The following is a 17,500-nucleotide window of genomic DNA, read 5'->3' as shown; positions in this document are numbered from 1 at the left end:
AAGTTATTCTCCCCAAAATCTGTCACGACGTGTTGACGACATCTCAGCGAGCTCACTTCCAACGCCTCTGTTTCCTCGTTGCCACGACGATCTCCATTGTTCCCAAATTAAGATTATCTCTGAGATTGCACTTTGTTTTTTTACTAAAAACTAAAAGTGTGTGAACCAAATGCATTTCCCACCTCATAAACCTCTTTAAAAGCTTGTTAATACTATTTATGAATTATAAATAGTTCACCTCTAAGCAGTCTTTGTGACCTTGTTCAGGAGATAATTAAATACTTATATATGCGGTTTTCTTTCTTCTTCTGGTGGCTGTAAAAACACTGCACCCAGCGGTCCAATCACAGTGGAGGAGGGGCGGGACACAATCACCCCACCTGAAAGACTGCATCGTGGTCTTATTTACATTTTAATGGTGTTTTCTACGTTTTATGGACAAAGATAATTTCCTCCCGTTATTGTTGTATATATTGTGCATTTTCCTTATTATTATAATCTATTTTTATATTGTTGTATATATTGTGCATTTTCCATATTATTATATTATATTTTTTATATTGTTGTATATATTGTGCATTTTATATTATATTTTTTTTAAATATATTGTAAATTTTTTTAATATTTTAGTGCGTAACCTGTGTGTACGAATGCTGCTGTAACGAAGATAAATACTATTAAATAAATCAATAAATGTAAACATGTGTACGTCAGGATGCTTCCAGGTGTGTGTTGCTTACCCCAGCACAATGAGCTCGCCATACTTCACTGGCACTTTGGTGGAGGCGGTGGTGGAGATGTTTTCCTGCTCCGGGGAGAACATCGGGCTGATTGAGGTCGGAGGAGGAAGAGGAGGAAGAGGAGGAGGAGGAGGAGGAGGAGGAGGGGAGGCGAGATGGGTGATGTCCAACAGGGTGAGGGACACAGGAAGGGGAGAGGAAGGGGAGGGAGGGAAGGGAAGGGAAGGGAGGGTGCTGAGTGAATGGAGGACACGGGGAGAGGAAGAGGAGGAGGAGGAGGAGGAGGAGGAGGAGGAGGAGGAGGAAGGGGAAGGGTCAGCTGAGTCTCAGTTTCACCCTCTCATGCTTCATGTGTCCTCCTCTCGCCCTGAAGAACAAGAGGAACACAAACATTAAGAACCATCACATGCAGTTCACGTTTCATTCATCGCTGCCCTGAAAACCTTCCACTGAACACTAGATGTCCACGTCTACTTATACATGTTCAAACAGACGACAAACAAACAAACAAACAAACAAACAAAACACTAATTCATTTAATTCAGTATCAAAAACTAAAATAAAACACACACGGAGCTGGTTTGGTTTGTACCCTCTCTGGGCCGCTCCCCATAAAGATACCAAGTGCTCATTATAAGCTACCAAAATACACTATTATATATTATATATGTTACATTACATGTCAACAGATCCCCTAAATGATGCGCACTGGCCCTTTAATTCATACACACACTAGTTTTACAGAACAAGACCTTCATCTTGTTCAGGGTCAGGACTGAGGTCGGAGGACACGTGACTTATCCTTCTTACTGAGTGAGGTGGACGTAAACGCTGACTTCAGAGATGACTCAAACACACACACACACACGCACACACACACTCACACACACACACACACACACACGTCTAGACCAACTCCTCTGTGACTGAAGGAATGTTTTTCTGTCTCCAACGCGTCTGCTGAGAATATTTACGGTGGATTATTTAACAAAACGATATACATCGTACATAAGCAGGAGGGATTCTGGGGGTTATTTCACAGTCGGATGCTGGTCATCACTCCGGTTACGACCAAGAGACTCAGACCTCGCCTGCCTTGGGATCCATTAATGCTGTAAACGCATTCAAATTGTGAATTTGACCAAAACTCTTCCGAACTAAAGTTATGAAAGCCGGCGGCTCCGGTTAGAGAAAGGAGACGGAGGACTTCCTGTTACAGAAACCTGAGGGCATCACAGGTTAAAGTTCGCGACCTTTGTTGGACGTCCTCCCGTCTCTTATACTCATTGACAAAAAAGAAAAGAAAAAAGAAGGTGAATATATACGATCTTTGAAAGCAAGAGGAAACAACTAGAAAGAAGGTGGCTTCCCTTCCAGGCCTCCTCGTGTGAGGCTCAACGCTTTCTGCTCAGAGCGCCCAGCAAACACATGCATAAAGCATACGAGTAGAGTGTGTGGACGCCGAGTGGGAGGAGCCTCCACGGAGGTACTATTCAGGACTGTACGTGTATTCAGGTGATAACGTTGCACCTGCTCGTGCAATCCTCCGCTTCCCACTTGGAGGAGTCACACTCTGAGTTATGAGCGGCTTCATCGTGAGAGCGGCTGTGAGTCTTCTTCTTCCTGAGGTCGGGGTGGAGGAGGGAAGTGGAAGGAGGCGATTAAAAGCAAAATGGAGGACGTGTCAGGAAGAGGGTGAAGGGGGGCAAAGGAGGGGGGGGACGGGGGGGGGGGACGGGGACGGTTGTGTGTGTTGGAACTGCAGAACTGGATGAAAGCCTCGGCCACACCTGCTCCCCTGACACGAGGGGTTAATCCCACACACTCACATGCATACTAAACACACTACGTCTGTGCACACACACACACACACACACACACACACACACACACACACACACACACACACACACACACTCACACACACTCCGGAGTGTCGAGGGAGCTGTTTCCACCCTATGATCCAGACACCGAAGACCAAGAGAAGGTTCCGGTTATTGAACACATCCGAGTCCAGAGCGCTGAATTATCAGTCTGTCACAAACAGCCTTCCTTCTGGTTTTTCAGCCCGCATCCACGGTGGACCGGTCTCTGCTGGATCTGGGTCTGTCCACGGTGGACTGGTCTCTGCTGGATCTGGGTCTGTCCACGGTGGACCGGTCTCTGCTGGATCTGGGTCTGTCCACGGTGGACCGGTCTCTGCTGGATCTGGGTCTGTCCACGGTGGACTGTCTGCTGGAGTCTGACCTGAAGGAGGTTCTGGTGAACCTGCATGTCGATATCTGGTTTCACCAGAATCCGACCCGGTGGCTCCGACGAGGAGCTTTAAGAAGAACTCTAGAACCAGACTACCTTCTCTCTGGTGGTCTGTTTACTGATGGAGGTCTGTAGAGGACCAGGACTACACTGAGACTGGTTCAGGACCAGATAAAAGATCCTCACAGTAACTTGAAGCATGGTGTAAAAAACATGACAATTTACTTTTGTCTTGATTGTCGTAATAAACACAATTTGTAAAAAAAAGGCTCGTAAAGATCGACTCTGGGCAAGTCTGACCCACCCAAAAAAACAAATCAACACTAAAGCCTGTATGGGCGTATGAATTTAATGTTTTCAGTGTGTGTGTGTGTCTGACTAAGCTCCTGCAGCTCGGCGTGGCTGCGTGCCAACGGCTGCTTAGCTACCGAGACACACGGCGCTACAACAATAGAGCCGGAGCTCAGCGAGGCCGACGGCAGACCTGAGGTCAGGGAACGGCGTGCTGCTGACAGCAGCAGCAGCAACCTCACACTCACAAGAGGACTCGTAAAAGAAACCGACGGCTCGGAGGCCGGGTGACACCGGCCGGAGCGCAGCACGTGACGGACAGACGGACAGACGTACATGCACAGATGCACACGCACACGCACACGCACACGCACGTAAACACATGACTTCATGTTGACCCAACAGCTGCACTTCTTCCTGCTATGTAGTGGATGTGCACGGCCACGTCGAGGGTAAAGGGAGCTTGTGTCGATGAACCAGGTCACGCCCAAAGTTAACAAAGCCCCCGGCAGGATTCAAGTTCTCCTGCAGGATTCGAGCTGTGAGGGACTTGAGCCCGAGCCCTGCAGGATTCGAGCCCTGCATAGCGACCTGCATAGCGACCTGCATAGCGACCTGCATAGCGACCTGCATAGCGACCTGCATAGCGACCTGCATAGCGGCCTGCATAGCGACCTGCATAGCGACCTGCATACCTGCATAGCGACCTGCATAGCGACCTGCATAGCGACCTGCATAGCGGCCTGCATAGCGACCTGCATAGCGGCCTGCATAGCGGCCTGCATAGCGACCTGCATAGCGGCCTGCTAAGCGGCCTGCATAGCGACCTGCATAGCGGCCTGCATAGCGACCTGCATAGCGACCTGCATAGCGGCCTGCTAAGCGGCCTGCATAGCGGCCTGCATAGCGACCTGCATACCTGCATAGCGACCTGCATAGCGACCTGCATAGCGGCCTGCATAGCGGCCTGCATAGCGACCTGCATAGCGGCCTGCATAGCGACCTGCATAGCGGCCTGCATAGCGGCCTGCATAGCGACCTGCATAGCGGCCTGCATAGCGGCCTGCATAGCGACCTGCATAGCGGCCTGCATAGCGGCCTGCATAGCGACCTGCATAGCGACCTGCATAGCGACCTGCATACCTGCATAGCGGCCTGCATAGCGACCTGCATACCTGCATAGCGACCTGCATAGCGACCTGCATAGCGGCCTGCATAGCGGCCTGCATAGCGACCTGCATAGCGGCCTGCATAGCGACCTGCATAGCGACCTGCATAGCGACCTGCATAGCGGCCTGCATAGCGACCTGCATAGCGGCCTGCATAGCGACCTGCATAGCGACCTGTATAGCGACCTGCATAGCGGCCTGCATAGCGACCTGCATAGCGACCTGTATAGCGACCTGCATAGCGGCCTGCATAGCGACCTGCATAGCGACCTGTATAGCGACCTGCATAGCGGCCTGCATAGCGACCTGCATACCTGCATAGCGACCTGCATAGCGACCTGCATAGCGGCCTGCATAGCGGCCTGCATAGCGACCTGCATAGCGACCTGTATAGCGACCTGCATAGCGGCCTGCATAGCGACCTGCATACCTGCATAGCGACCTGCATAGCGACCTGCATAGCGGCCTGCATAGCGGCCTGCATAGCGACCTGCATAGCGGCCTGCATAGCGACCTGCATAGCGACCTGTATAGCGACCTGCATAGCGGCCTGCATAGCGACCTGCAGGTCGTGCACGTTGGAAGGTGACACACTTTCAGGATCACAGGGCTCTGTGGAAACAAGCAAACCAGAGGAGCAGTTTCTCGGTCGGAAACAAACTAAAGTGGGTCAGAAGATACAGTTTTTCTCCACGGCGTCACGGACGAAGAGGAACTCAAAGAGGGAACTCCAGTCTACGGAGGTTCTGGAGGTCCTGATTCATAACCAGCCGACAACCACTGAGGCCTTCAGCCCTTCCCAGACCTGACGCCCAGATAACAACACACTGATAAAGATACCCTTCAACATAATGTCTTCACAGTTTTTACTGCAGTTAAAAACCTTCCATTTCCAACACAGAAATAGCTTAAACGTTTAAATCGTTCAGAACATGAAAAGGAAATAATATAAAACTCCCATATACGATAAGAGCAACGACGTACGTGTTATTTACATTATCGCTTCCTTTGGGACGGCGCTTGTTGTTTTATTTGATGATTTATGTTATTCTGCACAAAAGACTTCCATAGAGGCGCAGGACTAAAAATGAAGATAACAGAAGAAAAGAAAGGGGAGTGAAGAACTGCTTCAGAGGGTTAAATCTATAGAAGATTTTCTCTTTTATTATAAACTGAAATACACCTCTTATGATTCCTGAGTCCTTGATAGTCTAAAGATATTAAACATGATATTTCCCTTTTGTGTGCTTGAACTGTGACTGACACTGTGAGCTCTTGATGTGAGGTGATGAAAAATAAAAAAAATAAGATGAATTAAACCCACACAGGCACCAGCTAAACCGGGACCTCCCACGCAGCGTCACATCTTTAGCGATATACCTTCCCGGTAAAGTGGGTCACCAGATCAATAAATGATAACAGAAGCCCGCTCGCCGCTCCACGAAAGAGACAACAAACAATATTTTAATGTAACAAAAACCTCTTCCTTTCTCTGCATCGTACTACCACATCGTCGACGCTCAAAAGAGCTGCTGGCATTCAGCCGGGCGGAAAACGAGAAACAACGTAGGCTGAAAGTGGGCGCCGGTGTGTTAAAGAATGAGAGAGAAAGAGAGAGAGAGAGAGAAGCCTCGTCTCGGCTGTGAACTCTGCGGAGGCCCTTCATCAAGAAGCTCATCCGGTAGCTCGCCGCCCCGGTGTCACCACATCCTCGCAGGCTTCTGGGCCTTCATGTGGCTTTGGAGCTCCTCAGCTGTTCAACGTCTTCTTCAAACGCCGACGGGGAAAATAAAAAACCCTGTTTTACGTCATCAGAAAGTCGTTTTTCATCTTCGTATCCCTCCGTGACAAACGAGGCCTCGTTTATCACCAGCAGCCCGGAGACGAAACATTAAAGAGGTTCTGGACTCTCGGGCTCCCGGGAAGATGTTCCATTATTTTAGTGATAATTCACAGATTGATAAACTTCGCTCCTTCACTCCTCCTAGTTTACGTTTTAATGGATTACGGTTTCGCGGTCACGCTGCAGGTTTCCAGACGCTCTCTCAAACCTAATAATTCATAAAGATGTTTTTTTTTGTTGCTGCACGACGGAGATGCCGAACCGAAGGGATTCCCCTGTTAACTAAACACTATAAAAATACCGGAGCAGCAAGTAGAGGAACAAACAGACTAATTCATCTTAAATCTAAAATATACAACGTTTGTTTTCTTTATTCTTGTCTCCCTTGGCAATGTGATAAATCTCAGCCTCTTTTCTTTAATTAAACACAGTTATTTTTTAGATTCTCTGCTGGCTTAACTCTTTTATTTCACCTCAACAGAGTTTTTACGCCGGCATCAAGACACGTTTTAATAACATTTTTGCTCTGAATAGTGAATTAAAAATGAACAGCAAAGCCGTGATGATTGGTAGACGGTGAAGAGGCGGAGCCCGAGTCCCGTTTGGAGAGCGGTCCGAGTATTTCTAAGAGGAAGGGCATCAAACCCGCGGCCTCGAGGAAAAGAGGAGATGCTACAGGTCGCAGTTACAAAAGGTCTCCTGGGAAACACAACAGCGCATTTCAGTTCACGACAATATTCCAACCACTGAAAAACAAACGCTCGTGTTCAGTTTTCACTACAATGAGACACGTCTCCATAGAACCATCCGTCACTCAGGTAAAAACACCTGAAAACCAACTCACGCGTGCACAGAACGAGCACAGAAGGTCTTCTCGTATCCTGCATTATGATTTATTACCAACGTACGAGCTGGTTGGAGTGAGAAAAGTGTCTCGCGGAAAAAAAAGTAAAATATTAAATAGTGTTAATGTGGAAAACAAAAGCAACGAGCAGTTCACCGCAAGGAGAGAAAAAAACACACTTTTCTCCTGAATTTAACAGCTGTGAACTCCTTTTAACTCCTTTTAACGAGTGAGCGGTGATTATTTAAAACGTCTCCCTGAGGAGCGCAGAGACGTTTAACTTAAAGGGCGAACTTAAACATCTAGAATGAACCCACGGGTTCTCCAATGGTCACGCAGAGCGAGAAGAAGAGAACACCTCCGTGTTTCACCTCTGGGATCAGCTGACATCAGGTTCCGTCAAAGCGTGGTTGGCGTTTGGGGGAATTGTTTCCTACGTTTTGAAGAACTACTGAACTAAAGGTTGTGAATCTTTAAAAAAATAAAAGAGCCCGGACATCAGTCATTCGTTGGGTTAGAAAGACGCACGAGGTGAAAGGCCTCCTACGGTTTCCTGCTACGTCTTTTATCGTCTTTATAGTCTTTTGGCTCCGTGTGTGTGTGTGTGTGTGTGTGTGTGTGTGTGTGTGTGTGTGTGTGTGTGTGTGTGACGTGGGCGCGAGCAGCTCGTTCCCAGACGCCCCGGGCCTGGTGTCCAGCGGCTAGAGTTGCACGCCGGGGTCAGCGGAGAGGGCTCGGGTTTCATGTACACTGTGGAGATCAGACGCCCGGCCGGCAAACCCGACGCCGGTAACGGTAACTTCCACCCCGTCTCTTGTCTGCCAGGTCGAACGCGTCCGATCGATGGACACCAACGCGGAAGAGGACGGACAGGAAGCTGAACGTGGGCGAAGGCTTACTCCGTCTCCAGATCGCACTAAACTGTAATGAAGTGTAAAAACACCCGATTCTTTAAGAAAAAGGAGCTACGAACTACTAGTTCGCTAGCTAGCCTGCTAACTCCACCGTGCTACACTGGTTGTTGACAATGTGCTTTGCTGCTACGTATGCAAAAATGGCCGACCAAATATGCTTAGATTCTTTTATCGTGTGAACAATCATCTTTCTACACTCACTTTGAGAGAAAAGCTCAAATCTGCCAGCGTTAAGTGTTATTTTTCCAGCCGGCTCACACTCTTTTCTGGTGTGAATTGGATTTTCATAAAAAAAACACCTCATTCACGCCCACATATAAGACCTTCATGTGTTTGACTGGATGTCACTAGCTCATCATCTTCCAGCAGCTAGTTTCCACACAAATAAAAAAACGACAGTGAAGAATCACAGCTGACGCAACGTTATGGGAAATTAATGTAGCGTGAATTGAATCTCCTGAAAGCTCAGCCGGGTGAACTGCTTTATCAATACGGAGCAGCGCGTGAGCTCCTGGCGTGAGTTACCGAGCGGCGCTTCAGACAATAGAAAATATAACGGGGGACATTAACGTGAACCTCGTGTTCGGCCGAGTGGAACGCCTCAGTAGCTTATCGGACCGGCAAGAGGAAATTAATCGTTATTAGGAGCCGATAGGTAGTGAAAATATGGGACACTGGCGTACGGAGGAGGACATTATGGTGCGTTCAAGCTCAAAACTGTTAAAAAAAGAAAATAAAAAAGGGTATTTTGGCAAAGGTAAACCATGATGTAATCAAATGTAATCTTGAAAACATTATTTCTGGGTGAAAATGTTTGAAATAAGTCCAGTTGTTAAAACACACCAACATAAAGTAGATATTAGAGGGAATTATGACTCGTTTAACTTCCCAACACAAACTCTAAGTAGCTCTTATTAGAAGATTTAAATTAATTCCTCCTCCCCCGTCCCCAAAAAAAGCAAATATCTAAAGGAATCATTCATTTCATAATCCTTTGAATTGTGTGGTTTAATGCAAATATCCACTATGACAATAACAAATATAGAATTGTTCAAATCTCTGTTGATTTTATTTATTTATTAGGCCGATATTTGACATTTCGGGTCAAGTCCTGTATAGAAATGTTGTTATTTCGCACGTGTGTGAGCGAGTGTGCAACGGTTTTAATCAGAGCTCTAAAAACAAACTAAAAACAAGCTAAACATGTTAAAAACAAGCTAAAAACACGCTAAAAACAAGCTAAAAACAAGCTAAAAACAAGCTAAAAACACGCTAAAAACACGTTAAAAACACGCTAAAAATAAGCTAAAAACAAGCTAAAAACACGCTAAAACACGCTAAAAACAAGCTAAAAACACGCTAAAAACAAGCTAAAAACACGCTAAAACAAGCTAAAAACAAGCTAAAAACACGCTAAAACACGTTAAAAACACGCTAAAAACAAGCTAAAAACACGCTAAAACACGCTAAAAACAAGCTAAAAACAAGCTAAAAACAAGATGTGCATGCACTCCTGCAGCCAGCGGCTCTGAAGTGGTTGGGAGTTAAGGTGGAGGACACTGGAGGGTGGAGGTGAAGATTTAAAGATCAGACAAGCTCTCTTTAGCCAGGGCCAGGTTTAAAATGTGTACTAAAATACATTCAACATACAAGCTGCAGCTGGTCGACAGCACACAACTCTTCAACGATGCCGAAGGAGGATAATATTCATATCATTTAAGACACAATACACAACAGGGCTCCAACTAACCAGCTCTTTAAAAAAAATGTCTCCTCGACTACCAGAAAATATTCTGAGTAATTAAAATCAGATAATATTCACGTTGGAGGAGCTGGAACCAGCAAATTGATTCCACTCTCGCTTGAATAATTCATTAAACCATCGATCTAAACCAGCAGCAACGTTGAGGCTGAAGAAACGAGTCCACAGACAGAATATTAACCCGCAAATACGATAAGCAGAATTAAAAGTCAAAATAACAGCAGCAGTAGTGAAAGAGTTTATATATATTATAAGTATATTAAATGCGTGTCTTCACTGGGTGTGAGAGAATAAACTGGAGACTTGTGAAGTGAGTGATGAACAACCTGCTTCCTCAGGATGGGCTACACATGCTCCCCGACATGGCGCATTAAATATTAATTAGCTTCAGCCCGTCTGTGTTGTTTTCACTGAAACGTATATCACCGGACGTGCACACTCGGGGCTCCCTGGAGAAACCATGAGCTCGCACCCCAGAAGCCGACCACTTCCCCAGCCTGCTGTAACCAACACAGACACCGGAGAGGCCGGCGTTGAGCCACGCCGAGCTGCTCTGAGAGGATCCTCCACACAAGTGTGACTACGACGGGGGGAAATGGGAGTGGTTGCTAAACCCGGCGGATTAGGAAAAAAACAAACACTCCGGCTCGATGCCCAACACTTGACCGGAGGAAGCGTCGCCGCGGCGATACTCACACCCATCAGCGAGAAACGGAGAGGCATGAACTATGCGGAGCCGGGTTCAGCGGAAGGACTCGAAGGTTAGAAACAAGGTGAGGAATGTGAAGCCAGCGGAGAGCAGATGTGAAGGAGGGCGAAGGAGGCATCGGGACAGAGACATGAGGACTTGACCTGTACGACCTGCACGACCTGCACGACCTGCACGACCTGCACGACCTGCACGACCTGTACGACCTGCACGACCTGTACGACCTGCACGACCTGCACGACCTGTACGACCTGCACGACCTGCACGACCTGCACGACCTGTACGAACTGCACGACCTGCACGACCTGCACGACCTGCACGACCTGCACGACCTGTACGAACTGCACGACCTGCACGACCTGCACGACCTGTACGACCTGCACGACCTGTACGAACTGCACGACCTGTACGACCTGCACGACCTGCACGACCTGCACGACCTGCACGACCTGCACGACCTGCACGACCTGCACGACCTGTACGACCTGCACGACCTGTACGACCTGCACGACCTGCACGACCTGCACGACCTGCACGACCTGCACGACCTGTACGAACTGCACGACCTGCACGACCTGCACGACCTGCACGACCTGCACGACCTGTACGAACTGCACGACCTGCACGACCTGCACGACCTGTACGACCTGCACGACCTGTACGAACTGCACGACCTGTACGACCTGCACGACCTGCACGACCTGCACGACCTGCACGACCTGCACGACCTGTACGAACTGCACGACCTGCACGACCTGCACGACCTGCACGACCTGCACGACCTGTACGAACTGCACGACCTGCACGACCTGCACGACCTGTACGACCTGCACGACCTGTACGAACTGCACGACCTGTACGACCTGCACGACCTGCACGACCTGCACGACCTGCACGACCTGTACGAACTGCACGACCTGCACGACCTGCACGACCTGCACGACCTGCACGACCTGTACGAACTGCACGACCTGCACGACCTGCACGACCTGCACGACCTGCACGACCTGCACGACCTGTACGAACTGCACGACCTGCACGACCTGCACGACCTGCACGACCTGCACGACCTGCACGACCTGCACGACCTTCACCCGCTGACCAATCAACCCCCTGTTATGTTGCGTCACATTTTCCTCTCCGTGGCCTTGTTTTTAACCACAATATACATCTAAAAGTCCTGCTGCTCTATGTGGAAACAGCACAACCACGACTAGAACATGGTGGAGCTTCTCTGATAATAGATTTTTACAACAATTGTACGAAAGCTGGAATCTATAGACAGCATTTGTTCAAGTGTCCACAAGGCTTTACGTGCTACATCCATAGAGTTCATTTTTTGTGCCGACAAGCTCAGATTTTTTATTCTTTTACAGAATCGGGTTCAAGCAAACTGTTCATTCGGGGCGAGAGATTTTAAACGAGACGTGTGGAATGAAAACGTTTTGGATGAAATAACGTTTCCTGACACACGGTGCGTTAAATGACCGTGGGGAAAAGGACAATCTCACCATAATTATGGTCCTTACAGCTTCTGGCTATGATAAACGGTGTAGTTATGGTTTAAACTTGTTTTGGGGTTCAGAGGGCTTACACGACAAGTCAACACACCGACCACCTTGACCTTTCAACCTTCAAGTGCACGAGGCAGGACCACGTATAGTTCTTAGTGCCCGACGGAGGCATTCACACCTCCGTCATCCACTCTGGAAAAAAACCCAGACTGGAGTCGGACCCCTCGGCGCCAAATTCCAGCTGAGAGTTAAATGAACTCATCAAAACAAGCTGCTGGTGGCTCTGGAGCCTCCAGGACCGGCATCCCCAACGGATCCAGAGCCACCACGAGTCCTCAAGTCTGAGTCAGAGGCGCTGGACTCGAGTTCAGGGTTCTGGGTCCGGTTTGGAGGCTCGGTGGACCAGAATACATGTCGAATCTGACTCACTACAAATGTGCCATCCTAAAGTTGTCCAAACTTTGGCTGCCTTAAATTAAAAAGAATGAGAATAAGCGACATTAAACATCGTTTGTAGTGAATTGTTTTTCACTCCATAGCCTCCAATTTGAGGAGGAGGAGGAGGAGGAAGAGGAGGAGGAAGAGGAGGAGGAGGAGGAGGAGGAAGAGGAGGAGCGCTTCACAAAACAACATTTATTTTGTTTTAATAAAATTATTTTTCCGCAGTTTTATATAGTTCCAAAATTAATGAAACGTTATTCAAACTGTGTTTTACTTTACTTTTGTGTTTACAACCAGTGACTTATTGGTATTATCGCTTAATAAATTAATTAAATTAGTCGTCGGATATCTAAATAGTTTCTCTGGAGCGTTTCGTTTGACAGTACGTGAGATGTAACACGTCTTCAAGCATAATGTGACTCCACTAATTATTAGTTACTCCGTTACTGCTTGTTTCCGTGCTGTTGTTTTGGTTACAAGCGGTTGTTGCTGTTGTTGTTGTTGTTGTTGTTGTTGTCGTTGTTGTTGTTGTTTCCGGGGCAGAGCAGCCGACTGGTCTTTTCCGTTTTCCGGTTAGCGACTCTGTGAGGAGGCCGAGTGATGACGAGAGGCAGAGGAAGAAATATGAGGGCCGCCGTTCAGATTACAGCCTCATCAATGATTCAGTGGGAGGAACACTCACACACACACACACACTCACACACACACACACACACACACACACACACACACACACACACACACACACACACACACACGCAGTATCTCGCTCACTCAAAGATCCACAGCGATGGCGACTGCAAGCGATGCTGCGTGGCACATAACGGAAACGTGTGCCAATCGAAAACGAACACATCCGCCGCGCACACGTCGACGTGCCGGACGCCTGAAGCGCGCACACACACACACACACACACACACACACACACACACACACACACACACACACACACACACACACACACACACACACACACACACACACACATGGGTGTGTTCGGCCTCACGGACGGGGATATCAAACATGCGTCCGCAGCCAAGCGCCGTCCCCTGATTATACAACGCATACATTGTGACCTTCTGTTCCAGAGTCTGTGTGTGTGTGTGTGTGTGAGCTATGATTCATATGCATTCAGAGTGCAGCCAGAAAAAATACATTCCCCATTTAAATGGCTGCTAATAGACAGTTTCTTTTTGCAATACGGGGGCGAGGGATCTCTTTACGAGCCGCTCGTCCTTCACCGGGGACCGAAGGACGTGCGGCGGCCAGTCCGGTGCCAATCGGACACGTGGCACCGGCCATTTTAGTCAAACGGCGGGGGGGGGGCGGGGCTTAACGGCGGTGCGGACGGAGTGGAGGACTTTTGCCACCGGATGTCGGGGTGGGAGGCCCCTCGATGCCCGGAAACCATCTTATTGAGATCTTTAAGGTGTTGCGATATGCCGAGAACGGCTGCGTTATAGTTTTATTTACAAATTGTGCTGTTTGATTTGTGCGACAAGAGCAGTGCTTAGCGCCGCTAGCTTTGAGGCTAGTTTTGGCTAGTTTTGGCTTTCTGGTTTCAGAAGCACCGATCGGTCTCTTCGTTGCCGTGCCGACCACGGCGACCCTCACACTGTAATCACGTAATGGATCGGCAGCAACGCTGCACAGTCTTTTACTGCAGCTCTCCCCGGGGTGGGGGGGTGGGAGGGAGTAACACTGTGTGTGAGTGTGTGTGTGTGTGTGTGTGTGTGTGTGAGAGTGTGTGTGTGTGTGCGTGTGTGTGTGTACAAACAAGCTCGTTCGAGACAGGAAGGTCGGAGAGCGAGGCAGGAAATGGCAGCCGTGGGCGATCGGAGGGGAGTTGATCACCATGAACAGAGAGAAGGAGCCGGGTTACAGCGGTAGTTTCGGGAGCAGTCGTCTCTGTGAACTTCACGGCAAAGGAAACCACAGAGATGGTATCACACACACACACACACACACACACACGCTCGCTACACATTCTTACTTTTCCATTTCATGTGTAACCTCAACGGGGCTTTCAGTTCCTGCTTGTAAAGAGCGGCGTGTTCTGCTGGCGTAAAAAGGGAAATTAAGGTGAAACCGGCTGTGGTTTTGAGTCTGGGGAAAGAAGTGTTGGAACGCACCCCGAAACAGATATCTCAAGTGCCTAACAGCTATTAAAAACTCTCTTTTCAATGCACTCAAACCCATCACAAAGAGTTTTAAGGGCCGAATGATTGGTATAGCTCGCATAAAAATAATACATTTAGAAAATAATGGTATTGTGATGGTATTTTGTTTTGTTGAGGAATGTCACACTTTCAAATTATAGTAAAATCTGTTTTTTGTTGATACATTTCAACCTGCAAATCTTCCATTAATCAATTAATCTTTTTTTTTTAAGGAAAAATATAAACAAACAAAGCTTTTTCTTGCTTTTACGTTCATTTTAAAGCTTCAGAGGTTGAACGCTGCGAATGATCCCCCCCCCCCCGAGCATGAATATACTACTAAAATAGCTCCTTGAATAAATAATGAAGAGCGAGACCAAGACAGACGGCACCATGAGGTGTGCAGGTGTGCTTTCTCTTTCCTCGTGCCGCCCTAACATTACATATGCTTTAAATAATTCACAGGGTTTGTAATACACCTGAGTTTACATAACTCACAGGCTAATGGAAGTGTTTTATTATTATTATAAACAACAGGACAAAATGTCACCCCAAAAAAACGTAACGATGCTGCAGCAGCTCCCGTCTATTGAACGTTTATTAAAGTGGTATCTCAGTATCGACACTTATTTAATATTTGAAGCGGCTTCAATACTCAATGTTCTGCAGTATCGATGCGCTGGTGCAGATCCATACGTTAGCTATTGAACCGGGTGGTGCCGATAGTATTGAGCCCAATCATCGGCTGCTCAAGCTTAGGCAGTTACGTCTCTGGTAGCGGCAGCAACCTGTCAATCACAGTAAGCCCGCCCTAATTCTCCACTTTATGGTCTGTTTGACTCTAAATGACCATAATTTACTAAATGAACATCACGCTGTATTGAAGAAGACTTGAAACTAGAGATTGAGACCAAAAACTAATGTTTACAATGTTTACTGAGGGAATAAATCAAGAGAAGTAGAGTCATTTATATAGACTTCTATACAACCAGAGGAGTCGCCCCCTGGTGGTCAGGAGAGAGAATGCAGCTTTAACACATGAAGCATAGACTTCTATACAACCAGAGGAGTCGGCCCCTGGTGGTCAGGAGAGAGAATGCAGCTTTAACACATGAAGCATATACTTCTATACAACCAGAGGAGTCGCCCCCTGGTGGTCAGGAGAGAAAATGCAGCTTTAACACATGAAGCATAGACTTCTATACAACCAGAGGAGTCGCCCCCTGGTGGTCAGGAGAGAGAATGCAGCTTTAACACATGAAGCATATACTTCTATACAACCAGAGGAGTCGCCCCCTGGTGGTCAGGAGAGAAAATGCAGCTTTAACACATGAAGCATAGACTTCTATACAACCAGAGGAGTCGCCCCCTGGTGGTCAGGAGAGAGAATGCAGCTTTAACACATGGAGCATAGACTTCTATACAACCAGAGGAGTCGCCCCCTGGTGGTAAGGAGAGAGAATGCAGGGTTTAAAACATGAAGCATAGACTTCTATACAACCAGAGGAGTCGCCACCTGGTGGTTAGGAGAGAGAATGTAGGGTTTAAAACATGAAGCATAGACTTCTATACAACCAGAGGAGTCGCCCCCTGGTGGTCAGGAGAGAGAATGCAGGGTTTAAAACATGAAACATCATCTTCACTCGGCAGGTTGCCGTCAGGAACAAGTTCTGGGGTCAAATTCATACGAGTGAAGAAGAAAGGTTCCCCTTGAGCTCTGCTGGAAGCCTGAAGCCTGAAGCCAACACATATAAGTTCTGGATCCTATAAGTCCTCGTTAACAAAGCTATGAGAAACAGCTCGATAATGATTCTCACATACAGCGCACGCTGCCTGGAGCAACGCGATGGAAAAACTCCTCTTTCCTCCCCTACCTTCAGAAACAAGGCCATAAAAACGTGCCCACTTGTCTGACCCAGTTTCCACGACGGACGTAATCTCTCCCCGTCTCTCTCTCCCCCTCCACAAGCTTCCACCCGGTTACCAGCCCGGCAAAGAGTAAGCCGGACCGGGAGGCGAACGCCGAGCTCTCCGCAGACACCCGGGGGGGGGGAAGCCTGCAGATTACACCCACCGGGAGGCCCTCGCCGACGAAACGGCATCAGACACGTGCAAACCCAACGAATAAATGCAAACAATTACCAAAATAAAAGCCTCCCGTCATGACGAACAAGCCACTCACATTACTGGAGGGGGGGGGGGGGGTGAGTTGTCGGTTTGAATCTCAAAACACACTCGCTCCACACCGAGGTGTTAACCACCAGCTGCTGGCACGATTGTTGCAGCTCTCATGCGTTTCCATTGAGTCAGTGTGTGCAGTAAAGGTTTCACATCAGTCTGCAGGGCACAGCAGGTACAACGTCAACGCTCCAACGTTTCCTTCAATCAAAATCGTTTTTTCTCTCACAAATTAGTGAGTTAATGAAGGGCTACACACGTGTGTGTGTGTGTGTGTGTGTGTGTATAAGAACATTAAAGGGCGAGGGAGTTATTATGATGTGCACAACTAGGATTTGGGAGGACATCACGAAGAACAAAATTACAATCCTAAAGTTTTCAAAAAGCCATATTTATCAATATTCTGACTAAACGTGCTGAGCATGTACGACGTGCACAAGGCCACACAAACCTTTTAACCATTGAATGATTAAAAAAAATATATATATATATTAAAAGTAGCTACATTTTAAAAGCACCCAGACCAGTCCCAGACTGGGAGGCCTCTCCGTGTCCCCACAGACCGGTTACTAAGGCTACCGGCAGCACCGAGCCTCCATTAAGACATCAGAGCTGCCTCGGCTCTCCCGTCGGACACCGTCGGCTCCGGTTCCCACCCTGAAACGGAGACTCTAAACAG

The 17,500-nt window shown here is 47.9% G+C and overlaps 1 protein-coding gene across 2 annotated transcripts in view; it reads right to left on the bottom strand.

Annotated features, from left to right (window-relative positions):
* peli1b (pellino E3 ubiquitin protein ligase 1b) overlaps nt 1–17,500 on the bottom strand; it is a 30,428-nt gene that overhangs the window by 11,246 nt on the left and 1,682 nt on the right. For both annotated transcript variants that reach the window (XM_034551601.1, XM_034551600.1), the window contains exon 2: nt 741–1,107. In XM_034551601.1, coding sequence (XP_034407492.1) covers nt 741–823 — 83 coding nt within the window. In that variant the 5' untranslated portion in view covers nt 824–1,107. The remainder of the gene's footprint in view (nt 1–740; nt 1,108–17,500) is intronic.

This window comes from Cyclopterus lumpus, chromosome 15 (assembly GCF_009769545.1).
Source record: "Cyclopterus lumpus isolate fCycLum1 chromosome 15, fCycLum1.pri, whole genome shotgun sequence".
NCBI classification, from domain to species: Eukaryota; Metazoa; Chordata; class Actinopteri; order Perciformes; family Cyclopteridae; genus Cyclopterus; species Cyclopterus lumpus.
This window is presented reverse-complemented; position numbering and strand designations above follow the sequence as displayed.